At 50.5% G+C, this 17,676-nt stretch overlaps 1 protein-coding gene across 1 annotated transcript in view; it reads right to left on the bottom strand.

Moving 5' to 3' along the window:
* Positions 1–17,676, bottom strand: part of EXOC6B (exocyst complex component 6B) — a 279,150-nt gene that overhangs the window by 95,650 nt on the left and 165,824 nt on the right. Inside the window, exon 18 of the mRNA XM_063135856.1 lies at positions 15,828–16,007. Within this exon, the coding sequence (XP_062991926.1) occupies positions 15,828–16,007 (180 nt within the window). The remainder of the gene's footprint in view (positions 1–15,827; positions 16,008–17,676) is intronic.

The raw sequence follows: 17,676 nt of genomic DNA, 5'->3' as shown, positions 1-17,676 counted from the left end.
TAAAACCCACAAGGTGCCATAAAGCCTTTGCCCCACAGAACTGTACTGCTTAAGCCATTCCCATTGCCAGCAGGATCTATAAGCACAGAAGTCACTTGTAGACAGACACGTCTGCACTTTCCCTTCTTTATAAAGTTAAATCCATTTGGATATTTGAAGGCTGACCTTTGCAGGTTATTTTATTTGAATCTGTCCTACTAAATTTATTTATATTGTGACCAAAAGAAAAAGAAAAAAACATTAGCTGCTTTCAAGCAAGAACTGGTGTCTCCTTGCATCAGACGTGGCAAGCGTAGGATTTCAAAGAAGCTGATGACTTCACCAAATAGACTGGACATTAATAGGCTCTATTTGATTGGAGATGGTGTCCAACTCAGCATTTGATCTGGGTCCATGGGAAACAATCACAAGTGGCCAACACTGAAGCCAGTGTATGGAAGAGACTTGGACACAGGAAGAGACAGCCGGCAGGCGCTAAACTACACAGAGTTCACTTGGGTTTGGAATTAACTGAGAAGATGTTTTAGGCCAGTAAACTGGAGCCAGTGTTTATACAGCACAAAGGTCACCACCATAGAGCCACTGATACAGAAGCTGCCATTTTGCTGGCCTGTCTTAGGCCTCACCTAAATGAATGGGGCTTGCACCAGAGAAGTTCCTGGTTGATTGGACCTCAGGACTCTGCTTATGGCAACTTAGGATTTCCAATTCCCACATGTAACGAATGTGGCAAATGTACAAAGGCTATCATTGCTTCCAACTTCACAAGAGCCACAATTTCTGTGCCCCAAGAATCCAGGCAAGAAGCAAAGGAGGATGAATCCCATCCCGACACACCTAAATAACAAAGCCCCTTGGCCTTCAGCATCCATTGTAATGCAGGGCACATGGTTTGGCACTACTAGCTAGACACCCATACCAAGCTGCACTGCTGCTTGCCACAGTCTTCACGGTCGATTCCCGCTGTTGTTATCGCTGTGGGTCTTCTGAAGGTTTGCATTTTTGAGAAGTTCCCTATGGACAATCACTCCCCCAGCACAGCACTCCTGCCTCTGAAGTACCCCAGGGACATAGCCATTGCTTGCGTAAGCTGCCACTGACCAACCTGTTGGCCTTTTCTTTGCAATTTCTCTCCTGCCCAGTTTGCTGCCTTTGGTTCTGCAGACCCTGACAATGTCGCACCATGAAACTGAGCAACCAACCAACCAAGCAGACTTTTGTACTTTTGTGGGTTGTATTGTGTGCCGTGCAGTTCGAAGGACAAACGGCTGCAGTGACTTCATTCATGAAGACTGCAACATTAACGAGGGCACTTAATATAGGACACGCAGACCAGGCAAACACCACAAGTGTTGGTTTTGGCATCATTTCACTTCCAGCTCATCCAAGCTTGTCTCTGTTATGTCCACCCTGTTCGCTCTGGATGGCAAAAGCCTTTCGGTAAAAAGCAGCCTGGGGAGGAGAGCAAAGAAGTGTCCTTACAGAACAATTGGACAGTTCGGGGAGAGGGCAGGTGTGCATGACAGCTCCCAGGGGCAATTAAAAAACCGAGTGTGCATGACTGGGGGGGGGGGACCTGCAACTCACAATGGCTTTATGGTTCAAACATGCATCCCCTGGTGAGAACTGGCTGGTTCAGCAAGGTGGCACCAAAGACTTGGGCTTAATATCAGTAGAAGTCTTCTCCTTGCCAAGTCATGAACATTTACTATAGAGCTAGTTTCTGCTTCTAAAAGTAGTAATTACAGTACAGAAATACCAATACTGTACAGAATTGTTCTAAGGATAGAACAGTGGTGGGGTGCAACCATGTATACCACCCTGAAATCCTTCAGAGGAAAGGTTAGATATAAGTGAACCAGAACAATGACAAAATAACTGGGGGAGGAGAGAGAACATTGGAGTTCCAACTTTGATAGTTCTAGCAATGGAAGAGCGCCGCCCTGAATTCCTCCCCGTGGACGGGGGCGTTTGCCGAGGATTGTTCTTCCAAACACCACAAGAGCTGTTTTCCTGAAAAGCCGAAGGAGCTGCTGTGTGTGGATGCTGGTTTTGGGAGACCACCATCCCAGTTCCAGCTCAGCCACGGATGGGTTCAATGGGTGCCCAGGCCAAGTCCTGATTGTAGGTGAACAGCATTCCAACCCAATGGTTTTTTTTTTAATGTAATAGGAGAGCCGGGCCACATCTTTTGTGGAGCTGTTACAGCCATACAATGGAAAAAGGAGAAAAGTTTAGCCTTGCCTAAGCTTTGGGGATACAGCCGCTCCATGAGGGAAACCCCAGGCTATGGTGAGGTCTGGTCTGGCCAGTGCAGAAGTGGGCGACTACGTCTTGACCTGCCAAGGATTCTGGCCACAGCCGTGTTGCTGTTGCTGCTCTTGATGCATGACTCAGGAGTGTACAAATATGTAGTTAGGCAGAGACACGCCTCAGCGTAGCCAAGTTTGACTTTTCTGCCAGACAGATGCCACCAATGTGGCTCAGGCCAGGCGCAGACCCTGGATTTCATGCAACTGGGAGAACAATCTAGCAACACTCTTGGATCCAGGGTCAAGCTAAAGAGTTAAAACACAGGAAGTTCATAGGAGCTGCTGAGGAGACGACCTGGGCGTGGAAGGAACTCCGCAAGAAGAACTCGGGCTGCAATCGCAGCTAGATTAAACTGTGAAAATCTTTTGGTCAACTAACAGGGCGGCACATTTTAAAAGGTTAATTATTTTAGTAAGAACCTATAAAAGCCCTGATTCAATCAGACAACATGTTTTAAAACGGTTTATTTCTAGTACTTATTAAAACCATCGATCTTCAAAAGGGCCGTCCCCCATCACCTTCGCACAGAGAGGAATACAGGCAACACTAAGAACAAAGAATGTCAGCTTTGTTGTCTTATGCAAACTTATGGAGATTTAATCAAGCCACTGATTAAAGCTGATGTGATTAATTGACTAAGATTTCTGTAACTGGCTGCTCAGTCTAGCAAGACCATATGGAACATAGATTAGAGTGTTGGATGGGGAGACCCAGGTTGTCGTGAGGACAAAATGGGTAGGATCGCCTTGGAGGAAAGACAGGAGATGAATGTACCCCCAAAAAATGAATGTAAAAGGGCATCCAGTTTCTACAGGGAACACCTGCCTGGGGCAAAGGGCTTCAGGTGGGCCCCCAACCATGATGCAGGTGGGAACAGGTGCTTGTACCATCCCCCTCTTCTATTGGAGGAAACAAGAGCCTCTTTCTGCAGCCATCTCATGTAGTTCTGCATGTCCTGAACCTAGTTTTGTTCAGCCCCCCACCTGGCAGCCAAGTAATGCTACAACTGGGGCACCGGTGGGACCATTCCACAGACCAGGTCCACTGACAAAGGCATGGCACGCGGAGTTCAACATGAGCCCATAGGGTTAAGAAAAACACTAATAATTATCTCTGTTTCCTCACTCGTGGCGTTTTTCTAGGCGGACATGGCGGACTTTGCCAAGTCATGCTGTCTTTTACTGATTCAGAAATTTCCTGACTATTGAGCATGTTTTAAGTATGACCGCTTTCTGGATGAAGGTGTGGATGTATTTTGGTAGGCTGAAGGTTTTCTGTAAAGTTTTTTGATGTGATGACGGTGGCTGATGTGACTAACGGAATAACTGTGACCTTTTCGTGTTGCCATAGTTCTTTGACTTCCATAGCCAGTGGTGTATATTTTTCTTTCTTTACTTCTTCCTTTTCTATAACATTTTTGTCATTTGGTATTGCTACGTGGATGAAGTGTGTTTTTCTTTTTTGTCTATAACTGTTAAGTCTGGTCGATTGCAAGGTATTGTCTTGTCCACGTGAATTGTTTTGTCCCAGTATATTTTATGATCTGCATTTTCCAAGATTGTTTCGGGTGAATATGTATAGTATAGTGTAGGTTGTTTGATGAGGTTGAATTTGATGGCCAGTTGTTGTTGAATTATTTTTGCAGCTGTATTGTGTCTGTCTGTATAGTCCGTTCCTGCCTGAATTTTACATCCTCCTGTTACATGGTCTATTGTTCCTTGGAACTGGTGGCATTTCCTACATAAATTTGTTGTTACTCTATTGTCATTTATGATGTATTTTTGGTAGTTCTTGGGTTGCTATGACTTGAACCAGTATGGCTATTAGGAATCCTTCTGTTTCAGGAAACAGCTCGACCTTCCTTAGCCATTCGTACGATTGTTCTTTATTTGTGGGTTCTGCATTATGTTGTAGTGCTTCCTCCCAGAGTGCAGGACACGGAATAACAGGCTCAAGTTAAAGGAAGCCAGATTCCAGCAGGACATCAGGAAAAACTTCCTGACTGTTAGAGCAGTAAGACAATGGAATCAGTTCCCTAGGGAGGTTGTGGGCTCTCCCACACTAGAGGCCTTCAAGAGGCAGCTGGACAACCATCTGCCAGGGATGCTTTAGGGTGGATTCCTGCATTGAGCAGGGGGGGTGGACTCGATGGCCTTGTAGGCCCCTTCCAACTCTGCTATTCGATGATACTATGATTCCCATGTAGTGCTTTTTGTGCCCAGTTTTATTTTTTCTCTGCGGGTGTGAGTGGTCATGTTCGGCCTTCGTTTTGTAGTGCAATTTTTATCTGCTTTTACTATAACTTTATGAATGTGGGTATTATTATTGTAGTTGTTGCTGTTGTTGTTTAACCTAAGATAGACATAAATTTGTAATTTTGCATTGCTGTTTTTATCTGGTTGAGTTTTTATATTGAATTTTATATTATGGTTTTATACTGTTGTTTTATACTATGAATGGTTTTAATTTTTGTGAACCGCCCAGAGAGCTCCGGCTATTGGGCGGTATATAAATAAATAAATAAAATACAAGTTAACTGTTTGTCAAAATAAAGTTAAAGAAGGGGGAGGAGGGAGGCAAAGACAGAACCGTCTCTGTCGGTGTGTCAATTAGCAACTTACTTACTCATGAAAATTGGTCCTTTGTATGTGTATTAAGGGCCTTTTTAAAGGTATTCACGAGACTGTCTGGTCTTCCTTTTGAGAACCCTTCTAAACCCTTCTCTTCTGTTGGCCTTGCAGCAGAGAGCCACGGGTCAAACATGTGCTTTGCAAAAACCAAGCATTTCCGTTTGTCTGCTTTAAATTTGCTGCCTTTCATTCCTGATGAATGTCCCACACTCGCCCTTTGTGTTCTGAGAAGGGGATGAGCCCACAGGCCAGCTGAGATTTTGCATCCCGTCTTTGGGACCTGCTCCATTGTCCCCCGGCATCGGCTAAAGGGTGCTAGTTCTGCAGAGAAGACCGAACCACGCAAAGCAGTCAGCTCAGCCCTATATACGCTCATCATGTAATCTGGCTTCCTAATTAAGACCAATATATCTACCCAATGAAGTGGGGCTTTGAAGAACTATTGCCATGTTTTATCCATTTTGATACCTCATTGAAAGGATTTATTTATTTACTTATTTATTTCCGTCACAAGGACTAGTATCTTGCATTTCAGGGGAAGAAAATAAAAGGATGCCAACATCCTTGAGAAGAAAAGCTGTGGGCAAGACAGACAGGGCAGCCAAAATTCCTTCTCATGCTCTACAAAAGATACTTGAGGGATTGGAAATGGCTTCAGACAGTAATGAATGAAACAGCTATGTGTATTTCAGCCATCCAACACCTTTCCTCCATATTAGATTTTTTTTTAAGCGACTCAAATGGCAGGAGAATAACCATTGAGGAGCTTGAAAGACAGGTGAATGACAGTTTCTTAAAATCCCACTGTTTACGCTAGTTCTGTTTTCAGCTCTGGTATAGAGTCACTGAAGGATCCCAAAACAGACTGAATAATCTATTCATTGTAATATGACAAGAGGAATTACAGACTGAACCAAATTAATGAGCATTTGCTGATAGTTTGAGTGGCCTGGTTTACATTCTTGTCTTGAGACACAAAAATAGCATCCACTCAAGGGGCATTTTAAATGGAAGGCAAATTCTCTCGTGATAAATGTAGATTTCCCAAAAGCACACAACGCTTCTTCTACAACTCATAGATTGTCTCCAGTGTTAACAGTTGAACATACCAAAGAGGAAAACCTTCCACCAATCCAAGCTGCCCTTCCTATACCCTGAACAGGGGGTGGTGAGAGGCTGGGGGGGGGGGGTGTTGACGCACTCTGAAGATGCAAGTCAACCACCACCCAAGAAGAAACCGGGATTTCTGGTCCTCGACCATAACCGGAACGCTATGACGGCATCTTTTCATGCAGCTCCTCTGTGGCTTTTTCCTTTCTTCAGGACTTGTTTTTGAAACAACATTCTTTCCACTGGGCAGATTTTCCATGAAATACAAAGCAGCTGCCATCTTGGTAGAAGGAGGCGGCTGATTCAACACAGATAGGAATTACACACACACGGACATTCTCAATGGCCTTCACTATTCGTTGCTGCTTTCCTATACGCCGTGTTGTGCACGTGTGATGGGGAACAGCAACGTTTGCACATTCAGCAAACAAGAGGCACATGCGCTGACACAGGAGATCCCACCCGGGAAATTGGTCCTTTCTGAAGCAGTAACACTGAGATGTGTTTGACCCTGAAAGGGCTGCAGAAGCACCGCCCCAAGAAGCCTGGAACTTGCTGCCGCAACTTGATCGCCTTGGTGAGATGAAACAGTGTCACTGTACACCTGGCCCCTCAGAAGTCTACTCTCACGGGCATCATGGAAGCTGCGCAGGCAAAGCTGGAATCTCTGCCGGCCTACTCCCCACCGCGCACCTGCCGGCCAGAGCAAAGGGGCCTCCTGCAGCTGGCAGGGCTCCAAGGGCTCACCCTGACTTACAGCCAACGCACACAAGCACACAGCCTCGTGGGGGCTGCTGCAAATCAGCCCATGCAGCGGTGGATCCATGTGGAAAGCCGTGTGAGTGCCCCGGATCATTTGCATGGGGGCAAAAGTCACCCGATTCCACCCGGTGCCTGGCAATGACCTGATGGAATGTCCCCCCTGTCAGCCCCCATAGGAGCAGCACAAGCAGAGCCCTCCTTTCCCGGTGCGCTTCCTTGCCTTTGGCTATTTCATCATGATGCAAAAGCGACACGCACATACCCAACCAAACGTGATTTTCACTTGGTTTGTGGGAGTTTCATTGTTTCTTGATGTTATGCTTGTTCGTTCCAAGATTCGCAGCATCCATTTTTTCCATAAATCCTTTCGATTCAAGAATGAGCAATTAACTTCCTGCCAAGACGAATGATCCAGACAGGCAAAGGAGCAAACCTGTCTGAGCAACTCTGAAGCCTGAGACGTGTCACTCATATGGACCAGACACGGCTGGTGGCAGCATGTGGGCGGCCGGAGCCTGCCAGCCACAAACACACAACCCCACACGGTGGCCAGCCTGGAACTGTGGCTTCCCTCTCCGGCTCTCTGCGGCCCGGGACTCCGCCACACGGCAATGGGGACTCAACAGCCAAGGCGCAGGCTGGCCCAACGGACCTGCCTCACGCCTGTGTCATCTCTATTGACCTGCTGCTCCCCTCCCACCCCCAGCAGCAGAAGCAGAAGCCCACTCCGCGCTTTACCGCAGCCCCTCACTGGACCATTCAGCCCAGCACAGCCTTTTCCGACTGGAAGCAGCCCTTCAGGGTCTCAGCAAGAGGAGTCCTGCCAAGGCTCCTTGAACTACAGGCCTCTTGGGCCGGACCATGAGATGGGGCACATCCATCAATGCACTGGGCTGGAGGGCAACATCCCCGTGTCCCTGAGACAGTGCAGGAATGGAGCTTCTTTTGTCGCCCCCAATCACAAACAGAGAAAGGGAGGGGGGCTGAGCACTCGTCAAGGGCAAAAGCAGCCCAGCCCAGCCCCCAACCCACCCCAGTTCTTCTACGCAGTGCCCAAGAGGCGGCCTCTTGCCTCTTCCAAAACATAATCCACAATTAGGTCGACGGGGGGGGGGGGGGGCGAGGGGGGTTGGAATAATCCAGGCCCTTCAGTTTGAGAAAGGGGCCCATGTGCTACATCAGGTGAACCGCGCCCATGAGGGCAGAGCTCAGGGGAATCCACCAGAGAGGTGTTGAGGGCACAAGGGCTTAATAGACACGAGCCCCAAGACCGCTGCGCCACGGCGTCTCTGACAAGAGACGGAACAGGTGGGAAACGAGCTGGACCCAGAGCAGCCCTTGGGAGCAGCGTGGAGAAGGCATCACAGAGCTCCTCGTCGCTCTGAAACTGCCAGCTGGACTAGTGACCTGCTGGCTCCGTTAGCGGAGAGGAAAAGCAACATGAATGCGGAGAACGGTGGCAGTTCAAACGCACACGAAGGGAAGCCTCCTCCTCACGTACACGGCACCGCGTCCCTCCACACATCCTGTGGGAGGAGTCCTCCGGCAGCACACACACCCCTGTGCAGAAGCCAGGCTCCAGCACTGAACGCCACATGCAGCAGCGCGCACCCATGCACACCTCCACACACACCCCACTTTCCACCATCCCTGCAGCCTGAAGTGCCACCAGCACGGCACAGCTCGCTGGCCCAGGACAGGCCGGTGTTGGAAGCCCCCGGGCCCTTACAGCTGGGCTCTCTGAAAGGGGGGGGCGCCTGCTCCCAGCTGCCCCAGCGAATGCTCCTAGGACAGCAGTGAAGCGCAGGGATGGGCAAGGGGGGCCCCTCCAGTCGCTTTGGCCGACAGCTCTCACGACCTCTCATCACTAGCACAGCTAGCTGGGGCTGATGGGAGTTGTAGGCCAAAACCTCTGGACTTGCTGCCCACCCCGAGTTAAAGGTAGAAGCTTACAGGTGGAGGAAAGAGACCTTCCCTGCATCCATTCTCGCGTGCCAGAAATGCAAATGGGGAAGAAACCGCCCCTCGAGTGACGACGCGCTGGTGGTGTCAACGTGCCCCCTGGCTGGCGACGCCTGAAGTAGGGAAAACAAGGCAGCCGGTTCAAACGATGCTTCTGAGCTACCCACAAAGTGCCTCAGCTGCTCTACTAAATGTGAACCAAGCAAAAGTGGCAGGGACTGTTAGAAGCGTTCATCGAACCAGAGGCCTGCTTTTCTTTCTGCCTTTTAATGAGCAGCGTGGACCAGCAGGGTCAAAACAGCCCAGTGGAACCAGAGGCCGGGAAAGGACTTCTGGATAGGTGGGTGGGTGGTTGTCTGTCTGCACGCCGAACTGGAGGTCCCAGAACTCCAACGGCGGCCGAAACCCTTTTCCCGTCCATTTAATCAGGTGTCGGCACAGCAGCAGCGACTCCCAGCGGACCGATCCCCACAGTTCCACCTGGGGGGGGGGGCACTCCCCTTTGAAAAAAGGAAACTGCATGGCCTGCTCTAAGGAGGAAGCCTGAGGGTGCACCTTACAGAAAAGTCTCCTCCAGCTCAGGTCAGTGCCAGGCAGGGTCAGAAGTGGCCCTTGGAAGCTGAGAAGCCCCTTGCCTGGAACGACCGCAGGGCCACCTGTCACAGGCCCACCGGCTGCCTTCCTGCTCCACGGGGCACCGTGTGGCCAACCAAGCCTTCTCTGCTGCATTGTGCTGTGGTAGAGTCTGCCTCGATTTCTCGCTCCTTCAGTCTGGGAACTGGGCTTGGGGCTCTCAGGGCAGGCCGGAACTTAGGCCAAAGGAGGGGGCTGCAGGGAGGAGAGGGCCGTCCGAACGCCTGGCTGGATGCTGATAGGAAGAGCCCGTGGCCACGGCTTCTGCACTGGGCTCAGCCCTCCTGCCCTCCCTTCCAGGAGCACAGCCTGGCTAGAATTGATGGACGGGGAGAAAGGCAGCGCGGCCCATGGCACCTAGCAGCCTATCTGGAGTGACTCTTCTTTGCCCCTGAAACAAAGACACAGGATTCCCTCTGGCTGGCTGCGTGCGTGCGTGCGTGCGTGCGTGCGTGCGTGCGTGCGTCCGCCCTCCTTCTCAGAACGCAGGCCTCTGCGGATTCAAGTCACTTTCTAACACATGAGAAGCAAGCAGGGTGCAAGGAACGCAGACAGCACACCAGGCAGACTCACCGGCATGGCCGAGTGGACGGGGGCGACCCCCTGCAGAGGGAAGGTCAAGACAGGAGGCGTCAGAAAGGAGCCCAGCTCACAGTTAAAGGCGACAAACAGTTGCTGAAGGCAGCTGACCAGACCAGACCAGACCAGCAAGCAGGAGGTCGTTCAGGCAGCCACCTAGGCCATCCTCTGAATGAGCTGCTCCATTCACTGGGGAGAAGGAAACGCGTCGCCTGGGGACTGGAGAAGGCTGCTTCACTGTGGTCGTGAACAGCCACCCGGACAGGGAGCGCTGGGGGGCCAAGGCGGCAGGACGGGACCTCTCTAGTCAGAGGCAGCCGTAGCCCTCCAAGCCCCAGTAGCGGAGGCTGTGAACTGGGGGTGGGGAGGAGGCAAACTCGCGTGTGAACATCCTGTTGGACTAGCCGCATCTCGGCTTGGCTTTGAACAGGTCTCAAGCGGAGGGCTCCGTGGAAGGGCACCGCCGTGCTCCTCCAAGGCTCCAGTGGGTTTCCAGGAGGTCTGCAGCCCTCAGCAGAGAGCGCTGCTGCTTCCATCAGCGGTGCAACAAGAACCAGAGCGACAGCGTGGGACCCTTCGCCCAGCGCTCCCCCTCCTCAGAGCAGCCGAGGGAGCCGCCTACGCTGATGGGTAGTGGTTCTCCAGGGCCTCAGATGCGGGCTGAACCTGGCATCTCCAGGCAACGCAGGCGCTCTGCCACTGAGCTCCTGCCCTCCCTCTGAATCCCCTTCTCCATCTAGTATCCATGTAGTGCTGCGGTGTGTTGAAAGCACACTCCGTCTCTTGCCGCTTCCTTCCTGGCAACAGCCTTGCAAGGTAGGCCAGCATGATTGCTCCCATATGGGGATGTGGCACATGGGCAGCTGAGAGACCCCGGCTTGCCCAGAGACCCGCGGAGTTTGTGGCTGAGGCACAATGTGGGCCAAGGCCTCGGTGGCTCACAATTTAGCCTCTTTGCCACCCCACTGCCCCAGCCACACCGGCTGTTGGGGCAGGAGGCGGCTTCTGGATCCACACTGGGAGCTGCCCCGTTGCCCTCACGTTTCGGAGGCCGAAGTGGGGCCTTGTGGCAGATGCTCTCTAGGGCTCGTACAAAGTGGCGCATTGCCTTCCTCGGGAAAAATCAGCACACTTTTAAAAGTTGCCCCCCGCCCCCCCACAAGCGCCAAGGCAGCTTCACTGGCTTGGTGCAGAACGATGAGACCGTTGGGGCCCAGACCCAAGCAACGGCTTTTAAAATCTTAACACGGTTCCATCTGAAATCTGCGCTCACCATCTGGCCAGAAGTAAACAGCAGAGGAGGAAAGGCTGGGGGGGGGGGGGATGGAGAAGAGAGAGGCGGAGGGGAGCGGGGGGGGGGAGAAGGGAGAGCGCCAGGCTCCCATCGCAAGGAGTTCAGGCTGAACTGCTGGAGTCGATTAGGGCCAGGAGGATTGCTGAAAGATTACTTCCCCTTCCCAGGTCACCGTAACCTCTTGACCTGCCCTGATTACCTTGCAAAGAAGGTTATCAAGATACAAGCCTCTGAGGATTAAAGGAAACTTAAAATCAAAACAGAAAAACACCCCTTTCTCCAACAAATAAAAAACTTCCTGGCTTTGTTAAGCTGACAGCCCCACCGTAGGTGTTGACATAACCTTCCATCTCCAAAAGGCTTAAAGTCAACAAATCCCTGCGCTCGGTGCAGATCTGTCAATGCGATTTACATTAACTTGTCTGACATGAAATTAAAACAACAATCAGCCACAAGGAACAAAAGGGCGGGCGCGCTCTCTTGCTCTCTTGCTCTCTTGCTCTCTTGCTCTCGCTCGCTCGGCTCCACGATACTCATCTCCTGCAACTGGCGCTCCATTTAATGCTCCGAAGAGCTGGAGACCAACTCTTTTTTTTATTATTAACTTGTTTAATTTAAGATTTATTTATCTTTGCTGGGGGAGGTGAGGGGGGAAGGTTTGCCTCACAATAGTAGCAAACCACGACTGCTCCGCTCGCTGAGCGCAGACGACGGAGGTCCCAAGGCCGGGCTTCGACTTCTGAGCGCGTTCCATTCGCTTGGACCATCTGAAAACTGTTAGCCGAAACCACCGCGGAGATTCTGTGCAGCCCACCTCCCATGCGGAGGCTGGTTCCCTCCCAACGCCCTGGACCGCATTCAACGGGGCAAAAGTTTGCTGCCCTCTTCACAAACCGGCACCGATTTTTCTCCCTCTCTCAAAATATTAGAAACAGGGGACATCCCATGAAGCCGATTGGTGGGAGATCCAGGACAAATAAAAGGAAGGACGTCTTCACCCAGCGCAGAGTTAAATTACGGAACTCACTACCACAAGAGGTAGTGGTGGCCACCCATTTGAATGGCTTGAAAAGGGGGTTGGATAAATTCCTGGAGGAGAAGGCTATCAATGGCTAGTAGCCCTGATGGTTGTGTGATAACACCAGAAGTCGAGGCAGTAAGCCTGCGTGCACCAGTTGCTGGGGAACATGGGTAGTAGGGTGCTGTTGCACTGTGTCCTGCTTGTTGGTCCCTAGCTGACGGCTGTTTGGCCACTGTGTGAACGAAGTGCTGGATTAGATGGACCCTTGGTCTGATCCAGCATCAGGGCCCTTCTGAAGTTCTCATGTTTTTAATTTAGGAAGCACTCAAATGGACAAGCATCAGACTCAGAGGAGTTGTTTCACTCTCATGAGAAACAACTGTCCTTTCCAGACTTTCCTACAGCAGCCAGTTGCAATGCACGCACACACACACACACACATGCACACACTCTTTCTCTCTCTCTCTCTAAGCCGAACTGGAAAATGTGTGATGCGTGTTCTGATTAATTTGGGAGAGCATCATTAATGGTTAAAGGGAGATTAATCACTCTAGACCCGTCCCATAAATCACTGTGGGCATCTCCAGCATCCTGCACGCCTCCACATTAGCGATGCTTCAGGCTTGGATGGAAAGGGACCAGGTGGAGGCATGTCTCCCGTGAGACCACCAGGTGTCATGTTTCAGAGGCCAGGCCCTGACTTGGAAGCAGCAGCACTTCCTCCCCACTCGGGGAGACGGTGACGGGGGCGGGGGCAGGTGAGGCAAGGTGAGGCGTGGGAAAATAGCAAGTCGGGCTTTACAGGCACCCCAGAACAGAGCAATTCAAAACTAAGCATCATGACAGGGTCTCCATTTCTGTTTACAGAAATGCAGCTATGGGAGGAAAACATATCTAGATTTGTCTCCTTACAGGAGTAACTGCAGTGTGTGTGTGGGGCGGGGGGGGGGGAGATTTCAATCAGGAAACACCCCCCACCCCTTGTCCATACAAACGGGCAGCCCTTCCAGTGGCTGCATAGAAAAATTCCAGGAATCCCATCACAGGTCTCTCATTTAACAAGTAGTGATTCCATTATAAATTACGTAACTCTTGCCCTGTTTGTCATAAACATTAAAGCAACTTCCAAACTGGGGTCTTTCTCACTCATTTATCAACACGCACCACCGCCAGGGTCCTTGACTCTCTCTTTGCACTAACAACCATCTGTCAGGGATGCTTTAGGGTGGATTCCTGCATTGAGCAGGGGGTTGGACTAGATGGCCTTGTAGGCCCCTTCCAACTCTGCTATTCTACGATTCTATGGTTCTAACTATGTTTCCCCACATAAAGTATTTCTCATTCACACCATCCCGGGCTCCACATGCGAGGGCTAGATATTTGTCTCCCTGTCCTCTGGAGACTTGCTGGAGATTTAGTGAGCCGGGGTCCAAGTTAAAGATGGGTCCCTTCACATCTTCAGTTCCCATACAGACCAAACACTAGAGGCATTCCCACCCAAGAGGCCTTCAAGGGGCAGCTGGACGGCCATCGGTCAGGGATGCTTCTAGGTGGATTCCTGCACGGAGCAGGGGGTTGGACTCGATGGCAGGCATGGACTCTCCCAGATTAGTCCTCTGTATTGGGCTGAGCGTCTTCAGGACGACACGGCTCTGTGCCGCACCCTCCCTCTCCCTCTGCTCAGCCCATATTTAGGAAATGCAAGTTGCCCACAGATATAACCTCAAACAGGGAACAGCAGGAGGTTTTCCTCCGGCTACTGCTCAGCTTCCCCCGGCTTTCACACGGCACTTGAGAGACATTCTAACCCCTGAACGCTCACCGAAATGGTCTGATAGGTTGTTTGCCTTTAAACAAGTGTGCAGGCTTGTTTTTGAAGTGCAGCACGTATGTTCGTTTATCATTAATTCGTTGTTGTATTTTAAACCATTTGTGTGTGTGTTTTAAAAAAGTTGAAACAGTTCTCCCTCTCTTAAAATACTAGATCCCAATGGGGTCATATCCCATGAAGCTGACTGGTGGGAGATCCAGGACACATAAAAGGAAGGGCTCCTTCACACAGCGCAGAGTTACATGATGGAACTCACTACCACAAGATGGAGTGATGGCCACCCATTGGGATGGCTTTAAAAGGGGGTTGGATAAATTCCTGGAGGTGAAGGCTATCCATGGCTACTAGCCCTGAAGGTTGTGTGCTATCTCCAGTATTCATAGAATCATAGAATAGTAGAGTTGGAAGGGGCCTATAAGGCCATTGAGTAGTAAGGTAGTAAGCCTGTGTGCACCAGTTGCTGGGGAACATGGGTGGGGTGGGAGGGCGCTGTTGCACCAGGTCCTGCTTTGTTGGTCCCTGGCCGACGGCTGGTCGGCCACTGCGTGAACAGAGTGCTGGACTGGGTGGAGCCTTGGCCTGATCCAGCCTCAGGGCCCTTCTTATGTTCTTATTGTTCAGAGGTGTGTGATGTTAGAGATGCTAGTAAACTGGCATTGCGCACAGCGTGATTCTGCTGGCAAACAGGCAGAGCTTGATTGCAGAAAGGGGACTGGTTGCCTGGACAAAATACAGCAAATGTGCTTCCACGGCAGCCGCACCACTCTGTTTATTTCTATGCACATGCCTCCGAAAGCCCACGTCAGCTTATGGCTCAGCTCACGTGGTCAAACCCTTCATAAGCTGCTCTCTGTTCCTAATTTACACGTTGCTGTTCACTTGTGGGGTTCGTCTACAGAAGCCTAGTAGACCTGGCAGCAAGGGGCATTGAGCAGGGGGTTGGACGCGATGGCCTTTTAGGCCCCTTCCAACTCTACTATTCTATGACTCTATGGGCGGCTCATGAAAGAGGCACTTGCAGAGTAAATTGGATGCCGTTCTAAGGCTAGGATACCCAAGAGCCTTCCAAGGGCAAGAGTGGCAGGAAGGAAGGAATACAAAGGGAGAAAACAGAGAGGGAGGATTGCAGAAAGTAACAGAGGAAAGGAAGAAGTCTTGCCGGAGTAGGTGGACGCTTCTCCCACTTCTGAGGTCCTGTGGGCTACCACTACATCGGCTGTTGAGAGAGGGCCGGCCATGTTCCCTAAGCAGTGAGCTCACAAATCAACAGACAAGGATGACGGAGAAGTTAAGAACATCTGGATTTTCACAAAGATCTTTTGGTATTAAAATGTTTATAGACAGCCCCATTAAACACCATGTAAAGGTGGGGGTGGGGGCTGAATTTCTGGGAGACAAAGCTGGCAGCCGTCTACAGAAACTGCCACCATCACCCCCACCCCACCCCACCCACCCACACTTAAGTCAGCTGCATTAGACAATGACTTTGGCTCTTTAATTATGTCTTAACCATATTCGGGGATACTCCCAACATTTTCCTCTCCCCATAAGCAAGTGAGAATGAGAGGGAGTGGATATGTTTGAAGGCACACATGTGTGGCAGTTCAGCATGCGTGTGACCATATCGAGGTTGGCTCCCAAAACTGAGGAAGCCAAAGGCGGAGGGGCCACCCTGCTCCAAGTCATACTTACAGGCAGGTGTGTAAAGACTGCGAAGGTGCTGCATAGGAAGGCAATGAGGTCCACCAGGTAGTCGCTGGCCTTAGAACGGGGCTCAACGGCCATCCAGTCATAATCTGCAAGCTGCAGGAACTGGTCAATCTTCTGGTTCAAATTAGTGTAGATCTCTTCCTCTGCAGCATGGCGGGCGTCCTGGGGACAAAAACGCAGATCCCATGTAAAACGAACCATCTCCACCAGAATCCCACATTCCTTGGGTAAGGTGTAGCGTCAGCATCTCTTGACTGCCTCCGTGACCCTTCAGGAAGAGGTAATCCTCTGAAATGGCTGGGGGGATCAGTACACACGGTCTGGGGGATCATGGGATCTGAAAGCCCTCTGCGGACGGCTAGGTTGATATGGGCCAAGATGTTCATCATCTGACTTCTGCTTTCAGAAGATAGGCGGGTGGCTCCCAGAGACAGGGCCTTCTCAGAGGTGGCAACCTTGACTGTAGAACCGCCTGCCTGGGACCTTTTGCCTGGTGCCCGCGTGATTATCATTTTGGCACTGGCTAAGGGCAGTCCTGTTCTTCTGACCCTTTAGTGACAAATGGTGCAAATGGGAGACATGATAGCACTCTTCAAATACTTGAAAGGTTGTCACACAGAGGAGGGCCAGGATCTCTTCTCGATCCTCCCAGAGTGCAGGACACGGAATAACGGGCTCAAGTTACAGGAAGCCAGATTCCGGCTGGACATCAGGAAAAACTTCCTGACTGTTAGAGCAGTACAACAATGGAACCAGTTACCTAAGGAGGTTGTGGGCTCTCCCACACTAGAGGCCTTCAAGAGGCAGCTGGACAACCGCCTGTCAGGGATGCTTTAGGGTGGATTCCTGCATTGAGCAGGGGGTTGGACTCAATGCCCTTGTGGGCCCCTTCCAACTCTGCTATTCTGATTCTATGATTCTTTATTTACTTGTTACAGATGCAACAGATGTTCTTAATATTTTGGACTTTAGACTCTATTATTTCAAATCAGTTTTAAAGAGTGTTTAGTATTATTCAACATGAATTGTGAGTTGCCTTCGACATCAATCTAAGAAGGCAGCAAAATAAAGGGTAATTTAGACTGTTTTGACTGTGTCTTATGTATTTTATGAATTTCGTTGTTATTTTAACTTTGAGTTATTTTATGAAGAAAAGCAGGGTGTAATTTTTTAAAAAGTAAATAAGGAAAATATGAACTTCTCTCTCCTTACTCATTAAGCACCTCAGGCAAGGACTTTCCCCCAGATTCTGTCTAGCTGTGAAGGAAGATCTCCAAGGGATACAGTGCTGAGACACCTCAGACATGGGGGTCCCGGCTGGGGCATTCTCTCTAGAGCCAAGGCCAAGTAAGCCAGGCCTCACAGGCACTAAGGGGCAGGGCAGACGCCCACATAGACTTCTATTCTGGTGGAAACAGAGGGTGTATAGTGTATGCGGGTACGAATATACGTACACACCTAAACGTTCTCACGCGCACACACGTCTCCCCAAAAGTAAGAGAGAGATAGTATACATGCACATACTTACATAGAATTTACACCCGGTGTTTCCACCAGAATGGAATCCCATGGGGCTGGACCACCTCTACACCCACGGTGCTCCGCTACCCTTTGCTGCCTTTGAGATCTCACCTCCTCTGCACGTCCGCATTTCTAACCATCTTGCTGACCCGGCCCTATGGGTGCTCTTGCCTTCATCTCAAGTTCAATATGATGAAAGCAGAGCTCTCCGTCTTCCTGCTCAATCCCTCCCAAAACATCCACTTTTCTTCATCAGAGGCATCAATCCCTTCTCTGAGAAACAACACCAGGGACTTCGGTGAACTCCTCT

This window comes from Elgaria multicarinata, chromosome 10 (genome assembly GCF_023053635.1).
Source record: "Elgaria multicarinata webbii isolate HBS135686 ecotype San Diego chromosome 10, rElgMul1.1.pri, whole genome shotgun sequence".
NCBI lineage: Eukaryota > Metazoa > Chordata > Lepidosauria > Squamata > Anguidae > Elgaria > Elgaria multicarinata.
Note: the sequence above shows the minus strand (reverse complement) of the source record. Positions and strands in the feature narration are given on the sequence as shown.